Genomic DNA, 18,165 nt, shown 5'->3' on the forward strand with positions numbered 1-18,165 from the left:
GCTGTTTTTAAATCCACCAGTGGGGTATTTACGGACGTATTTTATGTGATAAAACAAAACGTTAAAATGTGTTATTTCAGGATAACAACCAAAAACACATTCAGAAAACCATTGACCTCCAAACTAGGGGACAGGAAGTGATGAAATACTGACTCATTCCCAGGTTTAGGATTTATTCCTGGAACTTTTGATTCCCCCTTCATACGAGAAACACTTTGGGAGTGAGATAATGTTTGACAAAACAGTATGCTAGTATTTCCAGGTACTATTTATCTGATTTACGTTTTGGAAAAATAACCGTTTTCCTGTCATTCCTCCTGCCGAAGTGAATGAATATGGTCTGGTATTGTAAATGTAACCAACAGTTTTTAGTGTTATCTCTGTACTGCATATATTTAACTCTTTACTGAGTGTTTTAGTCATTGTGTATATGTTGTATAAAGTAATTTTCTCCCCCAATAAGTGGCTGTGATGACGCCGTGGCGCTGCCCTTGAGATCCTCCTCCGTTAGCCTATCTGCCATCAGTACACTCTCTCATGAGCGTTTTCCTGTACGCTGATTGTGATCGTGCTATTGATTTTTGTCCCATTGATATTCAGAGCGGAACATGCGCATGATCCAGATCCAGGACAACATCTCGGAGCAGAAGAGCCTGAAAGACAAGCTGGAGAGCGAGCAGGAGAAACTGCACGTGGAGTACAACAAGGTGAGGAAACTCAAACTCAGGAAATAAACCTTATTTGAGACGATCCGTGCACATATATTATTATTATGCGTATTAGAATACGCACAGTCATCACCATCTGAATATCTTATCTAGTTTTGTGGCGGTTGCTCCGTTAAAGAATGAAATACAAATATGAATAAATACATAAGAAGAAAAACATTTGAATGTCTTAAAGCTGCTGGGTCATATAGCGACCTCGAACAACAAATACATCCAGAGTTACGGTTTCTTTACTTCCTAGAAAAAAAGAAATAAACTCAGAAATCTCAGTTTCAGTGTCGGCCTGCCACCGGACATCCATCCCATAATAATGATCCGTAAAAACAAAGCAGTCTCTGCCGTCTGACGCTCTGTTTGATCCTCATATTTCTGGAGTCAAAAATATCCAAGTCTAAAAAAGATATAAAGAAAAAAATATTTATAAATTGAAAATGTTTAATCTAAATCCCCTAAAAGTATTTTAATACAAATTAAATGTAATTTAAAAAAAAAAACATTTTAATCCCCCAAAAATCTAAATCTAGAAAAGTCAAAACAAATCTAAATCTAAAAAAAATCGAATATCTTTTTATTTTATACAGTTTTTGATGAACAGAAATATTGTTTTCTGGCATCGCTTTAACATTTTACGGGGAAACAAATCTGCATTTTGGTTTGAGGGCGCAGGGTGTTATATTTCTGTACCAAACAAATATGTGTTAAGCATAGGCGGCGGGTACTGTAGGCTAGGGAAGGCTAAGCCTTCCCAAATATGTTTGTCATTGCATTCTGGTAAAATTAAAAATATAATGTTTGTGTCTTTGACATTAGCGCTGATTGAAATTGATTGATTGATTGAAAAGTTTATTAACAGCTTGTATATTGGGTACAGTACAGTACAGCTCAAAACATACAATTGTTAAGGGGATGCAGACCAGAGAAAGACTTTCGTCTTGTTTACATCAGGGTCCCCCATTTCCAATTCATCATATCATTTAAGACATATAAGACATATTTGACATACAGATGGCTTATTTACAATTTACATACAGGTGGTTTTTACATACAGATGGCTTATTTACAATTTTCATTTTAGATTTCGTTCTAATACATCCTAACCGGACATTTAAGACATACCAAGTCTACAGATATACAGTTAGTAACAGAGTCTAAAATGCGAGTATATACATAGATGGGGGGGGGGAAGCTGTCCATTGTACGACAGGTTGAGATTTGTACCATTACCGGGGCCAGTTTTGCAATGCTTTCCCCCGAAGGTGCTCTTTGAGAGAGGTTTTGAAGGTAAGTATAGTTTTACTTTCCTTTACAGTTGTGGGAAGAGCGTTCCACCTTGATGTGGCATAATTGCGAAACGTGTATTCCCCTTTTTTTGTGCCAAATCTGGGTTTTACATGATTTGTGGAGCTCCCTCTGGTGTTATGATCATGGTATTCCTTGACCTTTGGGAAGAATTTTGACATGTACATGGGTACCATAGAGGTGTAGTGGATCTTGTAGACCAGGCCCATTGCAAGTAGCTGTACTCTGTCGTCTACTCTAAGCCATCCTAGGTTGTCAAAGTGGGCAGAGGTGAGGTGGGTTCTAGATGAAAGGTCAAGCAGTAGTCTGACCAGTTTATTTTGCGATGTTTGAAGTTTTATTTTTAGCGCCTTGGAGGTGCTATGGTACCATGACGTGCAAGCATAGTCATAGTACCCTTGAATGAGTGCTCCTGCCAGAGTTTTCAGGGTGTTTTTGTTTACCAGAGAGGAGATCCGGTATAGGAATCTAGTTCTTTGATTGACTTTTTTTATTACATTGGATGCCATTTTGTCACAGGAGAGGTTTGCCTCAAGAATAGATCCTAGGTATGTAATTTCCTTCTTACTTGTGACAATAATGTCACCCACTGCAACTGAGAAGTCGTCGGATTTGCTGAGATTATGTTTCGAACCGAAGAGAATGGACTCTGTTTTACCCAGGTGTAATGATAATTTATTATCGGCGAGCCAGGTGCAGATTCTGCCGAGCTCGGAGCTGAGGGTTTTTTCAACCTGCAATCTGCTCCTGTCAGAGACCAGCAGGGCTGAGTCGTCCGCGAACAGGAACAAGTTGCAGTCACATGCTGATGACATGTCATTTGCATAAATTAGGAACAGTAACGGACCTAATATGCTTCCTTGTGGAACACCACAGCTCACTGGGAGGGGGGGGGACAGAGTACCGTTTACCTCCACCATCTGTTCTCTCCCCTCCAGGTAGGATTGCATCCAGCTCACCGATAGTTTATCAAAACCAATTGCTTTTAGCTTGTCAATCAGAATGGGGTGATTGACAGTGTCGAAAGCCTTTTGTAGGTCCAGCATCACCATGCCGCAGTATTTACCCTCGTCCACCTCTTGTTTGATGTGGTCGTTCAAATAAAGAAGGCATGTGTCAGTGGAGTGGGATGTTCTAAAGCCAGATTGAAATTCATAGATTAGTTTCTTTTCTGCGAGGTACTTTTCGACCTGTTCATATACTATTTTTTCCATGACTTTCGAGATGGAGGTAAGTATAGAAACAGGGCGGTAGTTGCCTGGGTCCAATTTGCTGCCCTTTTTGTGCAGGGGGGTTACTCTTGCAATTTTGAAGTCTTTGGGTACTTTTCCCTGTTTTATGGAGAGGTTAATTATGTGAGCTATGACTGGTGAGATGGCGGTTGCTGTGTCTCTGAGGAATTTGGAGGGGATATTGTCGTGGCCAGTGGCCTTGTTAGGTTTGAGGGCGCTCAGTTTAATGAGTACCTCTGCTGTTGTTACCCTTGCTAGACTGAAATCATCTTTGCGTACCCCTAGGTTTTTGTAGTAGGTCATGATGTGATCTACTCCAAAAAGCCCTGAGTGGGAGGGTAATTTATTTACAAGAGTTGTGGCTATGTTTGTGAAAAAAATGTTCAAGTACTTGGCCACATCCAGTTTGTCTGTGATGAGCCTGTTATCTGTCTTTATGTTTACGTTTGAAAATCTCGTTTTGAGTTTTTTACTGCAGCCAAGCTGGTTATTGAGTAATTTCCAAAGTTCACGGGGTTTATTTTTGTTTTCCTCAGTTTTGTCATTGATGAAATTCTTTTTGGCAGTTTTGATCATGGAGCTTACGTCATTTCTTAGTCTGTTTCTTTCAATTTTTAGTTCAGTCACGTGGGCCTGGAGTTCACTGCTCGTGCTTTTGGAAAGCATTGACTGACTTTTATGAAACTCAGAGCATTTTTTGTCTCTGGTTTTCATGGCGGTCAGTATGCCGGAGTGCATCCACGGCTCAGCGCGATTTTTTACCCTGGTTGTTCTTAGGGGGGCCAAATCATTGAGTATTGCAGAGAATTTGTTTTTGAAACCAAGCCATGTTTCTTCAACTTGTGTACCACTGAGCTCATCTGACCAGTCCAGGCTCTCCAGTTCTAGGTTAAAGGCCTCGCTAGAGTAGTTTTTGAGGTCTCTAGATATGACTGTTTTGTGACAGCCGGCCTTTTGTTTTAGCTTTTTGCGGGTACAGAATATCATATAATGATCACTTAAACCGCATGCTATAACCCCTTTACTGGAGATCCTGGACCTGTCAGAGGTCAGAATGAGATCAATGGTAGTTTGTGTTGTTTCACATACCCGGGTGGGTTGGGTGATTAGCTGGCCACCCGTGCCCTGTGTACTACGAAGCCAGTTCAACAGACCCTGATATCTTTGAGTTATCTTAACTAACCCTAACAAAGAGATCTCACTAAACGGTCCTACGACGCTGGTTATCAACTCGGTAAATCAAGCCAGGGTTTCTCCGTCCAGCTGAGAGCGCGTTCAAGGGGCGGGGCTAGCAACATTTGACCAATCACAAACATGGACAAGCGTACTGACAGCGCAGCGTCATACTTCATTAATGAAAAGTAAACTATTAGACAAATATGAAGAAGTTAAACTTTAAACATCCATGACTTAAACACTTTATCCAGGATCAAAGCCACATAGCTGCACCTGCAAGGTGAATACAGCTGGTTAAAAAATAAATAAACTACAGAGTGTTTGAATGCATACATTAACAGGTTTATGATATCACTGCCCCGTCTAAGACACGAGTGGATCTGACTTTAATTACATTTGACTCGAGTGTTTCGTCAACTTAATGTGTTGCTTAAAATAATACTTCTGCATACAGTATGTGACACGGTGAGTGTTGCACGGCCAGATACGGCTCAAGAAGCTGACTCAAATAAGGAAATATATGATACATTATGATGTGATATGATCGATGATGTGATTGATGTGATTGATGTGATATGAATGATAAGTGCGACACGTCGCCGTCTTTCCTGCAACGGCAGTTAAACTGTATTTCCTTTATCCTGTAATATGACTTGATAGCTTTAAACTCCGCACACTGAGCTCTGATTGGTCAGCAGGCGGTGCTTTCACTGAGTTGATCTCTTATCTATAGACGCCGGAGGCGGGCAGCGTCAGGTAAAACAAGTTGTTTAGCCTTCCCAAACCTGAGCCTCACGCGCCGCCTATGGTGTTAAGTCTATCTCTGCAGCTCCACATTACTTTATTCAAAATGGTATTAACACATATTTAGCCTCTCACAAACATCGTACTCCCTGTTATTTGATTATAACACTAGTCCATTTTGCGATTCCGATACAATTTTGATTAATTGTGCAACCTCACTTCATTTGTTACCTGCGCCGCTCGGTGTGTCCCACATTAGACGCCTCTCATCCAACATGTGACCTCCATCTGTCAACACGAGCGGGGAAACAGCGGCAGAGTAAAAGTCACCACGGTTAATGTTGCGTTCAGTCTTCTGCCGTGCGTGTTAAGCGTTATTAATGGAGTGTGTGTTGCTAATTGCGCTGCGTCACTTGCTCTCACATGACTTTGGCCTTGGGGGAAAATGCCAGCGGAGGAACGTCATTAGAGGAGAGACTCTGACTGATGGATGGCGGCAGAAACCAGTACAAGGTTTACTCTGCAGACCAGAGGAAGTGTTCACATTAAACACAGGGGGTTCAAAGGTTCACCTGCTGTATTACTGCACGGTGTAACTGACTCAGGGACAGTTTCATCCCTCAGGCCATAAGACTGCTAAACACCTGAGCTCTGTAAAGTGCCTCGATAAACATTCATCTGTTTGTCATCTTGCAATCTACTTATTTATATAAATAGTTATCACCGCAATAAACCGTATTTAAATGTACATTATTTCATTTCATAATCTGCTCTTTTACATATATTATATTTACGTGTATATAGACTTTTATTATATATGTTGCATTGTTGGAGGAGCTGAGGTCAGAAGAATTTCATTGTCATTTCTACACTGTAGCTCATGTGCACATGACAATAAAACATTTGAATTTGAACGGTTCACCTGCATTTATAAAGCCGGGTTATAGACAGACTGACTCCTAACACTATTCTGTGACCGTGAGCAAATCCAACCAAAGCAGGGAGAAGCTTCTTATCAGATAGTTGTTCACTGTTACCTGCCCTTCACTAAACCAGCAGGGTATGTTCTTTAGTTTATCCACTGTTCGGATGGGAAGCAAATTTAGTACACTAACATTAAGTGTACTAAAAAGAGCCAAAGTGAAACTAGAGCTTCGTGGTAGATTTAATACAAATTTAAAATACATATTGTTAGAGGAAGGAATCACAATGCATACATCTAGGCTTATACTTGCTGTTGTGTTCACGGCATAATCTTATATACAACTCTATATACAGTGCCACAGTGACGCGTCCTAAAACCCGGAAGTAAGTCAGCATTTTACCACTTCCGGTTCCTTCGACAAAAAGCAATGGGATGTCTCCATAGGGTTTAGGAAAATATCTGAAATAAGGTCTGTGGTTGAGACACATTGAAGAGACGGATCACGTTTAGTTCTACGACATTAAATCCATCAGCAGTGACCCCACTGGTGATTTCTGAAGAGTTGACGTGTCTGAAAAACGATGGTTGTTACCAAGTGGCTGAATAGGACTACAGAAGTCGTGGAGGTCGTTGTACGTCATTACGCCGAACACGTAAACACTCCTCTAAGTCTGTTAGCCCTGTTCTGCTTGAAAGCAAGTACCTGCCTCCTGCAAACTGTTCAAACAAACGCTTCAACTCGTACCATTTAGAATCTGTATGTTTGAATATGGATCTGAAGTTGGCGTGACGTTGAAGTCGTGCTGCTGTACTCGCTGTAGTTCCTTTATAGCATAACGTTAGCATTTTGCTTCTGGCGACTAGATTTATGATTAGAACATTATAAAAGTAGGGTAGACATGTGGAGATTATCCGTCTGAACAAAACGTGATCCGTCTCTTAAATGTGTTTTCAACCACAGACCTTAATTCCAGCTATTTTCCAAAATCCTATGGAGAAATTGCATTGCTTTTTGTCGAAGGAACCAGAAGGAGTTTGCTTCCAGGTTTTAGGACGCGTCACTGTGGCACTCTATTCCTCTGCGTATGGAAACAAGTTTTCTGTAAGTTCATCAATCTACGCATGTTTGAACTTAATTCAGACGGAGGGTAAAAAGAGGAGCTGCAGCACCGGCAGTATGAGAAAAATAAAGAGCTTTTTGAACATTAAAGCATGGAGACATGTAGAGACACTACATAGATAAACTAAGTAAGGAAATGTGTGTTTGGTAGATTATTTATTTGTTTTAACAATGCTTCTTGGCAATACATCTTATACTGTTGGAAAGCCTGTTTTCTTACCTTTCAAATGGTGACACATTTTTGAGGAACAAGCATTTGTGGGATGAGCAGCAGAGCTGAGTGTGTGGGGTGCAAACATGAAAAATGTGACAGATCTCCAAGAAGCTTTGTTACAACAAAGCAATAATCTACCAAACACACATTCCGTGTTAGTTGAGATCATATTAAATTAAATATGGGGTTCCACAAGGATCTGTCTTGGGACCACTTTTTGTTCTTGCTGTGACTTTCGTAGACACATGGAAACAAAATACTTTTTGCAGAGTAAATAGTGTATAAATATATATATATATATATATATATATATATATATATATATATATAACTCATATGATTTATAATATATATGTGTGTGTGTTGTTCCCCCCTGCAGCTGTGTGAGTCTCTGGAGGAGCTGCTGAATGTGAACGGAGATCTGCGCAGTGAGGGCCAGGCCGTGTGGACTCTGCTGGGGGACATCATGGGACAGGTAACCAACACACACACACACACACACACACACACACACACACACACACACACACACACACACACACACACACACACACACACACACACTACCACCACCAACATCAACCCCCCCACACTCACTCACTCACTCTCTCACACACACACACACACATTACCACCAACAGCAACCCCCCCACACTCGCACACACACACACACTCTTTACTCAAACACATTATATTGTTCATTCCCAGCGCTGTGTGATGGAGAGTGATTCAGATGGTGATGGTGAACAGATAATAATGCAGTCTGGAAAGCTGCTTTTATTAAAAGAAATCCTTTTTTATTTTTGCACTAACTGACCCGTTGTTTCTCTGCGGGGAAGTGAAAGCCGTCTCCCGCTTCTTGTTACTATGGCAACCAATTGCCATGGGTGATGGGGCATTTATTAATCGTAAATTGCAATCTACAAAATTACACTGAGAGCTTATTTTCTCTCTCTGTAAAACACTTAATTTTAAAAGTCACTGTGAGCCTTTTAAAGGAAAAAATCCCCTCAAAAAACTCTTCCATCAGGAGAGACGCTGCAGCTTCAGAAAGGATGCAGATATAAAAACACAAATCAAAACACGTGAAGAAACATCTTCAGCAACTTGACAACACATGCAGCATTTAGAGAACATTCAGCAACTTGAGGAGACATGCGCAGCGTTTACTAAAAGCTGCAGAAACCAAACGCTGCAAGAAGCTCAAAACACAACGGAGACCAGGGGACACTAAAGAGTGACGCACACAGCTGGGAGACCAGGGGACACTAAAGAGTGACGCACACAGCTGGGAGACCAGGGGACACTAAAGAGTGACGCACACAGCTGGGAGACCAGGGGACACTAAAGAGTGACGCACACAGCTGGAGACCAGGGGACACTAAAGAGTGACGCACACAGCTGGGAGACCAGGGGACACTAAAGAGTGACGCACACAGCTGGGAGACCAGGGGACACTAAAGAGTGACGCACACAGCTGGGAGACCAGGGGACACTAAAGAGTGACGCACACAGCTGGGAGACCAGGGGACACTAAAGAGTGACGCACACAGCTGTTCCTTAATCTGACGACGATGAGAATAACATCACAGTCTTTTCACGCAGGTTAAATGTAAGGATCGTGTAATCGATTAATTGTAATAAATGGAACAGGCCATTATATTTTACAGTATTTTCTAGTAAAACTTTATCATCTTGAGCTCAAATATGATGTAAAGATTCTCTCTTTTTTAACCCTTAAAGTTATGTATGAATATTTATGTTTTTCCGCCGCGGTGCAGCAGACAGTGCAGTCACTCCTTTGGGGGTTTTATGTGTATAAGTACCTGCTGGATCCATAAAAAGCCTTATTAAAAGTATGAGGCGTGCAGATAAATGGTCAGAAGATGTTAATGCGGCGGCACAATGGACAGGAAGTGGCAGAAGACTGGCGGTGACTCTGAAACGAGGCAATAAATCACCTAATTATGAACACGCACCATTTAAGTAGCAACATCAGTCACCGCAGCGCATGCTTTTGTCGTCTATCTGCCACTTCTTCATCTCCTATTTGTCATCCTGCGCGGCCATTTGCAGGAATTATTGATGTCCCGTGCTGGGACTGTCATCCTTCTTCCAGTACCAACTCAGGGCTTTTGTTCTGGAAGCTGCTGGAAGTTTACTCCTGCTAACTTCACACACAAAAAGTTACTTTCCAGCTCCTTCATAAAATGCCATGAGGCTTAAGCGTATTTTAAAAAGGGCAAATGAAAGTGCTTCACAAAAAAATATATAAAAGCATTAAGACAATAGAAACATATTATACAATTACATTTAAATATATTTACATTGCTCAATCCAAACCGGAGAGGCTAATTTCTGACCATTGCACAGCTCTTCCAATTCCAGTTCCAACATACTTCACATTTTCTCAGAGTAAATTGTGTTATTCCTGTTGTACTAAAAAAATTGAAAATGTTGAAGAAAGTCTGAATTCTGGGAAAAAGTCAACATAAAAAATAAAGTAATAATTTGGAGAAAAAAAATCAAAATCTAGGAATAAAATCTGAATTCAGACGGAAGTAAAAAATGTGGGAAAAAAGTCAACATTTACAAAAAAAAGGCACAATTCTGAAAGAAGTTAGAATCCTGATTAAAATATCTGAAAAGTAAAAATCGGAAAAAAGTAATAATTCTGGGGAAATAAAAAAAATGAACTGAATTTTGGAAGCGAGTCATAATTCTTGAAAAAAAAAAATAGTAAGAATTCTTTGAAAAAAGTTAATTCTGACAAAAGCCATAATTTTATTAATATTCAGATTTCTGAGGAAAAAAATGAAAGTCATTATTCTGGGGGGGAAATTAAAATCTTGAAAGAAAAAGTCATTCTGGGGAAAAAATAAATCAGAATAAAAACCTTTGAGATTTTCAGAATTCAGAGGAAAAAAAAATCTACATTTTGAGAAAAAGTCAGATTTATGGGAGAAAACATTCTGGATCTCAGAACCCCCAAAAATGCATGCACCCGAGGAAACAACACATACATAGGTGTAAGAAGTCAGGAGGAGTAGTCAGGGTGTCCGCGGGGTCTTAAAAAGTATTAAAGGGCATTTTCCAAGGTATTACATTTTGTAGCTTGTTTTCAATAAGTATATAAATTGTCCAAAGAGGTTGTATTCTACAGTGTGCCTGAATGTAATCATTGCGTAGGTGTGTAGTGTGATTCTGTGTAGTTTATTTATGGCATCCCGTTGGATTTGACGTCATCTGAACAGGACATCGCACGCTCACTGCTTGATAGCGTGCGAAGGTCCGTTTACGCCGGTTGTTAAACAACATCGTTATGGGGAAATGCAAGTTTGCGTCCAAATGGTTGGAAGATAAGGAGGAAGGACAATCAATACTGTATATAGTCAATGTGAGGTGAAGTGTGTCGCCAAGGTAACTGGTTACAACTCAAAGTGGCGATGAGGTCTTAAAATGTATGGAAAGGGTCTTAAAAAAGGTCTTAAAAGGTCTTACATGTGACTTCAGGATTCCTGCATATACCCTGAGTAGTGTTCCTCAGATAATTATGAAACAAATGTCCCTTAGCAGAACGCTTTGTGCCACAGCTTGTTGTTTTTCCTGTATTGAATACTTGTAAAAGTGGGCAGTTTGCTGGTGCTCTGACATGTTGTGATGTTTCCATTCCCCCCGAGGACTCGGCAGCTGAAAGCCTTAAAGCTGTTTCCTCTCACTGTTTATAATCTGTACCTCTAAACTTCTTCATCTGTCTGATAAGGCTTGTTTAACGTGTTGATAGCTCCGTATCGGCAGCAGAGACACTTTCTGGTGTCCGCATGCAGGCAGACTGAAGTCCAGCTGAGCAGATAGGCAGAATGTAGCCTCCCTCTCTATCAAGAGCCCAGATTACAGCGTCCTCCTCGGGGAAAAGGCTCCTCTGTTTAGTGACAGACTCAGCCCTGACAGATACGCTTTCTAATTAACCTGCCTGGCAGAAATGCACCTGATTTCACCTGCCGTACAACAGGTTCCTCTCTGTTCAGCTGCGAGGGAAGAACTTTATCTGGACTAGTCCAAACTCTGTCCAACACAAAGCAGCTGCTCGATAACAACTTGTCACTTGGAGGAAACTCTGACTGTGACTTTGGCAACAAAATCCCCCTGCAGTCTCACTCTCCTCTGGTGGAGTTTGGGCAACAGAACGTGGATTCATTGCACACAAAAAGAGAGGAAATACTTAATTATTCTTATGTCATTTTTTCGAATGTAGGAGTACCACAACCGGATGAATACACACTTTAATGGGGGTGGTCCTTAAATGTGGAATGACTCAGCATTTGCAAATAAAATCGAGACATGTGGAGACCACCAAAGTGTCCGTCATAGCTGTACCCTGAAATCATTTGTGCCTTTTTTATTTTATTTATTTTTAGAAACTGAACACCCCTGCTGTTCTGAAAGCCCCAAAGGAAAGGAAGCCCAGCAAGAAGGAGGGAGGAACAACAGGGAAGGCCTCCAGCCTGCCAGCGATACTCTACAGGTGAACACACACACACACACACACACACACACACACACACACACACACACACACACACACACACACACACACACACACACACACACACACACACACACACACACACACACACACACACACACACACACACACACACACAGGGTCCTCAGAAAATAATAGGAAGGTTAAATGGTCAAGTGAATATAGGACACCCAAGGACAGACAGACAAGCAAACAAACAGAACGTTGAAGAGTACAGTGACTAAGCTGGTCCTGGAAAAATTAGGCTTTAGTTGTAAAAAATGTAAATGGTTTCTGATGTGTGTTAGTTACAATGATTTTGGCATTTTCCTCTAGGTTTGCAAGACAGCGCAGAACATTTTCCTGAATATGTGTGTTACTTGATTGTGCAGGTCCCCACTAACACAAGGACACCACTGCTGTGTCTCAAATCATGTGTCTAAAACCCTTATTTATATGACTAAAAAACATTGGTTTATCTTTCTCTTTCTTAATGACCCTTAACCAGCTTTTCATCAAACATAATGGCACACGTTTCTTGCTATTTTACTTTTGCATCTTCAAGTTTCTCTGGATAAACTCGTCAGCTCAATGCCTTCATGTATTCCTGCAGTTGTGGCATCTGTAAGAAGAACCAGGACCAACACCTGCTGGTTCTGTGTGACACCTGCAAGCTGTACTACCACCTGGGCTGCCTGGAGCCGCCTCTCACACGCATGCCCAAGAAGACCAAGAACAGCTACTGGTGAGGACACGGAGACACAGAGACACTTATATATGGAGACACTTAGACACTTAAATATGGAGATACCTAGATATGGAGACACTTAGACACTTAGATATGGAGAGACATAGACATGGAGACACTTAGACATGGAGACACTTAGATATGGAGACACTTAGCCATGGAGACACGGAGATATGGAGACACTTAGATATGGAGACACGGAGATATGGAGACACTTAGATATGGAGACACTTAGATATGGAGACATGTAGACACTTAGATATGGAGAGACATAGACATGGAGACACTTAGACATGGAGACACTTAGATATGGAGACACTTAGCCATGGAGACGCGAAGATATGGAGACACGGAGATATGGAGACATGTAGACACTTAGACATGGAGACACTGAGACATGGAGACACAGAGACATGGAGACATGGAGACATGGAGACACTGAGACATGGAGACACTGAGACATGGAGACACGGAGATATGGAGACACTGAGACATGGAGACACAGAGATATGGAGACATGTAGACATGGAGACACTTAGATATGGAGACACGGAGATATGGAGACACTTAGACATGGAGACACAGAGATATGGAGACATGGAGACATGGAGACACTGAGACATGGAGACACGGAGACATGGAGACATGGAGACACTGAGACATGGAGACACTGAGACATGGAGACACTGAGACATGGAGACACTGAGACATGGAGACACGGAGACATGGAGACACTGAGACATGGAGACATGGAGACACTGAGACATGGAGACACTGAGACATGGAGACATGGAGACACGGAGACATGGAGACACTGAGACATGGAGACACGGAGACATGGAGACACAGAGATATAGAGACATGGAGACACTTAGACATGGAGACACTTAGACATGGAGACATATAGACATGGAGACACTTAGATATCGAGACTTATTTCTAAAAATGATATAATAAATAACTGTTTTATTCAGTCTTATCACCAACAATGACAATATCATTCTAGAAACTTAAAAAAGCATATTTATTTTAGTACAAATCCTCTTAATAATCATTGTATTATATTTCTCTATGATATTATAAAATAATGTTTAATAAATTATGAATCCCCCCCCCCCCCGAGTGTCATGGGTCAAATCATATTCACATTTCAGTCAAAATCATCAAAACTGGATGTTTCCTCTGCATCGTGCAGCCTTATGTCCTCCTGAGACTAACCCCCCCCCCCCCCCCTCTTTATGTGGATATTAACAGTAGTATTTTTCAAACTTGCAGTACTTTACTTATCACATGAGGATCCAGAGTTTGTTTATTCATGTTCGTCTGACATTTGTGGCTGCAGGAATATCAGATGGTAGAAATGTCACTCTCTTCCTGCAGCTCCTTATCTACAGCAGATGTAGTGAATCCATCTTTTAAACATACGATAGATTGAAGATATCGTGATGCTTAGTGAGGTGCTACTTCCTGTTGTATGATTAAAAAAACAGCTATTTGTGTTGTTCCCTCTCCTGTAGTGTGTTTTATAGGTTTTAGTGCATGTTAATGGTCTGCAACGGCTAACATCACTGTGTTCCCTCTCCTGGAGTGTGTTTTATAGGTTTTAGTGCATGTTAATGGTCTGCAACAGCTAAAATCCCTGTGTTCCCTCTCCTGGAGTGTGTTTTATAGGTTTTAGTGCATGTTAATGGTCTGCAACAGCTAAAATCCCTGTGTTCCCTCTCCTGTAGTGTGTTCTATAGGTTTTAGTGCATGTTAATGGTCTGCAACGGCTAAAATCCCTGTGCTCCCTCTCCTGTAGCGTGTTTTATAGGTTTTAGTGCATGTTAATGGTCTGCAACAGCTAAAATCCCTGTGTTCCCTCTCCTGTAGTGTGTTCTATAGGTTTTAGTGCATGTTAATGGTCTGCAACGGCTAAAATCCCTGTGTTCCCTCTCCTGTAGCGTGTTTTATAGGTTTTAGTGCATGTAAATGGTCTGCAGAGGCTAAAATCCCTGTGTTCCCTCTCCTGTAGCGTGTTCTATAGGTTTTAGTGCATGTAAATGGTCTGCAGAGGCTAAAATCCCTGTGTTCCCTCTCCTGTAGCGTGTTCTATAGGTTTTAGTGCATGTTAATGGTCTGCAACGGCTAAAATCCTTGTGTTCCCTCTCCTGTAGTGTGTTTTATAGGTTTTAGTGCATGTAAATGGTCTGCAGAGGCTAAAATCCTTGTGTGAGGGACTTTCTCTCTTAGATTCGATATACTTTATTCATCCCAGATTGGGCAATTGTTTTGTCGCAGCGGGTGTTGCTCATAGATATAATAAAATACAAGTAGAACAAAATAAAAGTTGAACATAATCAGTAAAACATATCCACAGTTGAAAAGCGTAACTAAAGAATCATATAAAATAAATACTCTCTTCCCCTTAAAGACAAAGATCAGAATCAGAATACCTGTATTAGTCCCACAGAGGAGACATGCACATTGTTACAGCAGAAAAGAGCCGAAGACAGCTTCATGTAAACTAAGAAGTATGCATTAAAAAAAGAAAATGTAAGATAAAAAAACAACTGTTTGTTATATTAAACGTCTTTAGATTTGATGATGGAGTCAATAGAGTGTATTCTTCTTCAGGCAATGCTCAGAGTGCGACCAGGCCAGCAGCGACGAGGCTGACATCGCCATGGAAACGCTGCCGGACGGCACCAAGAGGTCGCGGCGGCAAATCAAAGGACCAATCAAATTCATCCCTCAGGAGATGTCCCCGGAGCCCAAGAAGCATCAGGTGAGAGGACGCCTAAAAACTGCTGAAAACACAAATACTGAAAAAGTGTGCGTCTAAACTCAGACTGATCGATCGGCATTGATTACTAATAATTAAGTCCTCGTTATCCCCCTGCCCTGCTGGAGGTTATCAGAAAGACAGCGGATGAGAGTTTGTTCCCCTGAGCGGAGAATAGGACGGCTGAATACAAACGGCAGTGAACAGCAACAGTCGTATGGAGAAGGATCAGGGACACATGTGACTTTCATTTTTTAGAGCTGACCAGAAAAAGTATTTTTATTTTTAGAGGAAAAAAAATCTGAATTCAGACTTTCAGAGATTTTTTTTTTTTTAAATTTCAGGAAAAAAAGCTCTGGATTCTGACTTTAACCACAGAATTCTAAGAATAAAGTCATCATTCAGAAAAAAATGATTAAGAAATAAAAATACAAAATAATAATGAAGTCAGAATTTCAGAGAAAGGGTTGAAACAAAGAATCAATGTGTGAGTGTGGCCCTTTAAGAGCCTGAGTGTGGCCCTTAAAGAGCGTGAGTGTGGCCCTTTAAGAGCGTCAGTGTGTGAGTGTGGCCCTTTAAGAGCGTCAGTGTGTGAGTGTGGCCCTTTAAGAGCGTCAGTGTGTGAGTGTGGCCCTTTAAGAGCGTCAGTGTGTGAGTGTGGCCCTTTAAGAGCGTCAGTGTGTGAGTGTGGCCCTTTTTAAGAGCGTCAGTGTGTGAGTGTGGCCCTTTAAGAGCGTCAGTGTGTGAGTGTGGCCCTTTAAGAGCGTCAGTGTGTGAGTGTGGCCCTTTAACCTCTTCTACACCACACCCCCGATATTGGGGGAAAAAACGCGTCATCTGAGGAAACAGTGTCTGAGGGCATCTTAATATTTAATAAACTATGAATGTTTTATATCCATGTAACGGGAAGAAACTCATCTAACTGATCATTTTCATTTTTTTTTCCAAAAAAACCCCACAATGCTAACGCTGAGCCTCTGAATTAGCAACGAGCGAAAAATGCTAACAGATTACTGCACCGAAATTCACTCACAAAACCTTATTATTTATCTTTTCTGCACATCCAACACATCGTTTCACATCGTGAGGTGACACAGAATCGATGGGTACATACATTATCATTAGAAACAAAAACAGACATCAAAACATGTGGCGCTAGGTAGCTAAAAACGCTAACATGGCTTACCTGTGTCGTAGTCTGGTCAAAAGTGGTCTTCAAGGCATTAAAACGATAAAAACGCTGCTGAAGTTAATCTAATGTGTCTGTGTCCTCTTTGAAATGATTTCTGATAATCCATTAGCAATAAAACTGCTTTTCCGTTTCCAGATGTCAGAGCTAGAGATAGGTTCGCTCTGATGCAAAACTGCATGCGCGAAGCCCGCACCTTTTTTTTGTACCATGTGTGTGAGTGGGGAGATTCCCCTTCGATTCTATTGGCTCTAACGGTCAGTAAGAGATGTCAATCACCAAAATCGACCAATGGGTTCCAGAGAAACGGTAAAATCCCCATTTCCACCCAAATCACCTCAGAGGTGGAGTTTTTTTTGCTAAACCTCTCTAAAAAGGTCAAATGTCACTTGTTTTGCATCAATCTTGATACAGGGTACTTATTATATGTTGTACTTTGGATTCCTAAAGCTTTTAGTCTACTAACCCATCATCCAAGGGTAGTTTTCACTATAAGTAAAAAATAATTTTTGGACGGACACTATAATTTACAGTTTTTTACTATGTTCAATCTGAATTTTCTTTAAAATAAAAAACATCTATATTGATTCTGACTTTTCTACATCCAACTCACAGGTTTATCATTACTTTGAGAAAAAAGATTATTAATTTAACCCTTTTAGAAGTGAAGATATGGTCATTTGTTCTGGGAATGTCATTTTCGAGCCTGAGACCTGAAAAACAGGCTCAGTGCTTAACAGGTTAAGAGCGTCAGTGTGTGAGTGTGGCCCTTTAAGAGCCTCAGTGTGTGAGTGTGGCCCTTTAAGAGCGTCAGTGTGGCCCTTTAAGAGCGTCAGTGTGTGAGTGTGGCCCTTTAAGAGCGTCAGTGTGTGAGTGTGGCCCTTTAAGAGCCTCAGTGTGTGAGTGTGGCCCTTTAAGAGCCTCAGTGTGTCTTCCTGTAGGAACATTTGGTGTCAGAAGCCTCTCCATCCCTCACTGGATCCTCCTTATCTTTACCCATGCTCTGATCCTCAGATACAGACCCCCCCCCCCCCCCCCCCCCCCCCCCTCTCTCTCTCTCTCTCTCTCTCTCTCCCTGAGGATATTCTGCAGATTGATATCTGACAGCTCTCTGCAGAGGGGGGGCTCTTCACTTCACTTTTTGTTTTCCCACTGTCAGTGTGTGACCCGGTGATCTCTTCAGGGACTTCAGGGACTCTTTAGAGAAAGAGTCAGTTCTGCTGAAGCTGCTGCTGTCTCTCTTGCTGACAGAACAGCTGATGACTGAGGAATATGAGAAACATGGATATGAGAAGTGGTGAAGATCCATCTCGATATCATGTCTGAGCTAGAGTCAGGTGTTAGCTTAGCTGCCTTTAGGCAGGGAGAAACGCTTAGGGTAATGTGAATTATTAATTTGTTTATTTGAGTACAAACGTATTAGACCAAGTATTCTGAGCTGATAATGGTGGTGGAAGAAAGGTGCCATTTCTCTAGGAATAGTTTAAGATGATATTTGACT

At 41.3% G+C, this 18,165-nt stretch overlaps 1 protein-coding gene across 3 annotated transcripts in view; it reads left to right on the forward strand.

Annotated features, from left to right (window-relative positions):
• Window positions 1-18,165, forward strand: part of phf14 (PHD finger protein 14) — a 90,599-nt gene that overhangs the window by 25,356 nt on the left and 47,078 nt on the right. For all 3 annotated transcript variants that reach the window (XM_034131100.1, XM_034131101.1, XM_034131102.1), the window contains exons 10-14: window positions 601-707; window positions 7,818-7,913; window positions 11,857-11,963; window positions 12,577-12,708; window positions 15,328-15,478. In XM_034131100.1, the coding sequence (XP_033986991.1) occupies window positions 601-707; window positions 7,818-7,913; window positions 11,857-11,963; window positions 12,577-12,708; window positions 15,328-15,478 (593 nt within the window). The remainder of the gene's footprint in view (window positions 1-600; window positions 708-7,817; window positions 7,914-11,856; window positions 11,964-12,576; window positions 12,709-15,327; window positions 15,479-18,165) is intronic.

Source organism: Trematomus bernacchii, unplaced genomic scaffold (genome assembly GCF_902827165.1).
Source record: "Trematomus bernacchii unplaced genomic scaffold, fTreBer1.1, whole genome shotgun sequence".
NCBI classification, from domain to species: domain Eukaryota; kingdom Metazoa; phylum Chordata; class Actinopteri; order Perciformes; family Nototheniidae; genus Trematomus; species Trematomus bernacchii.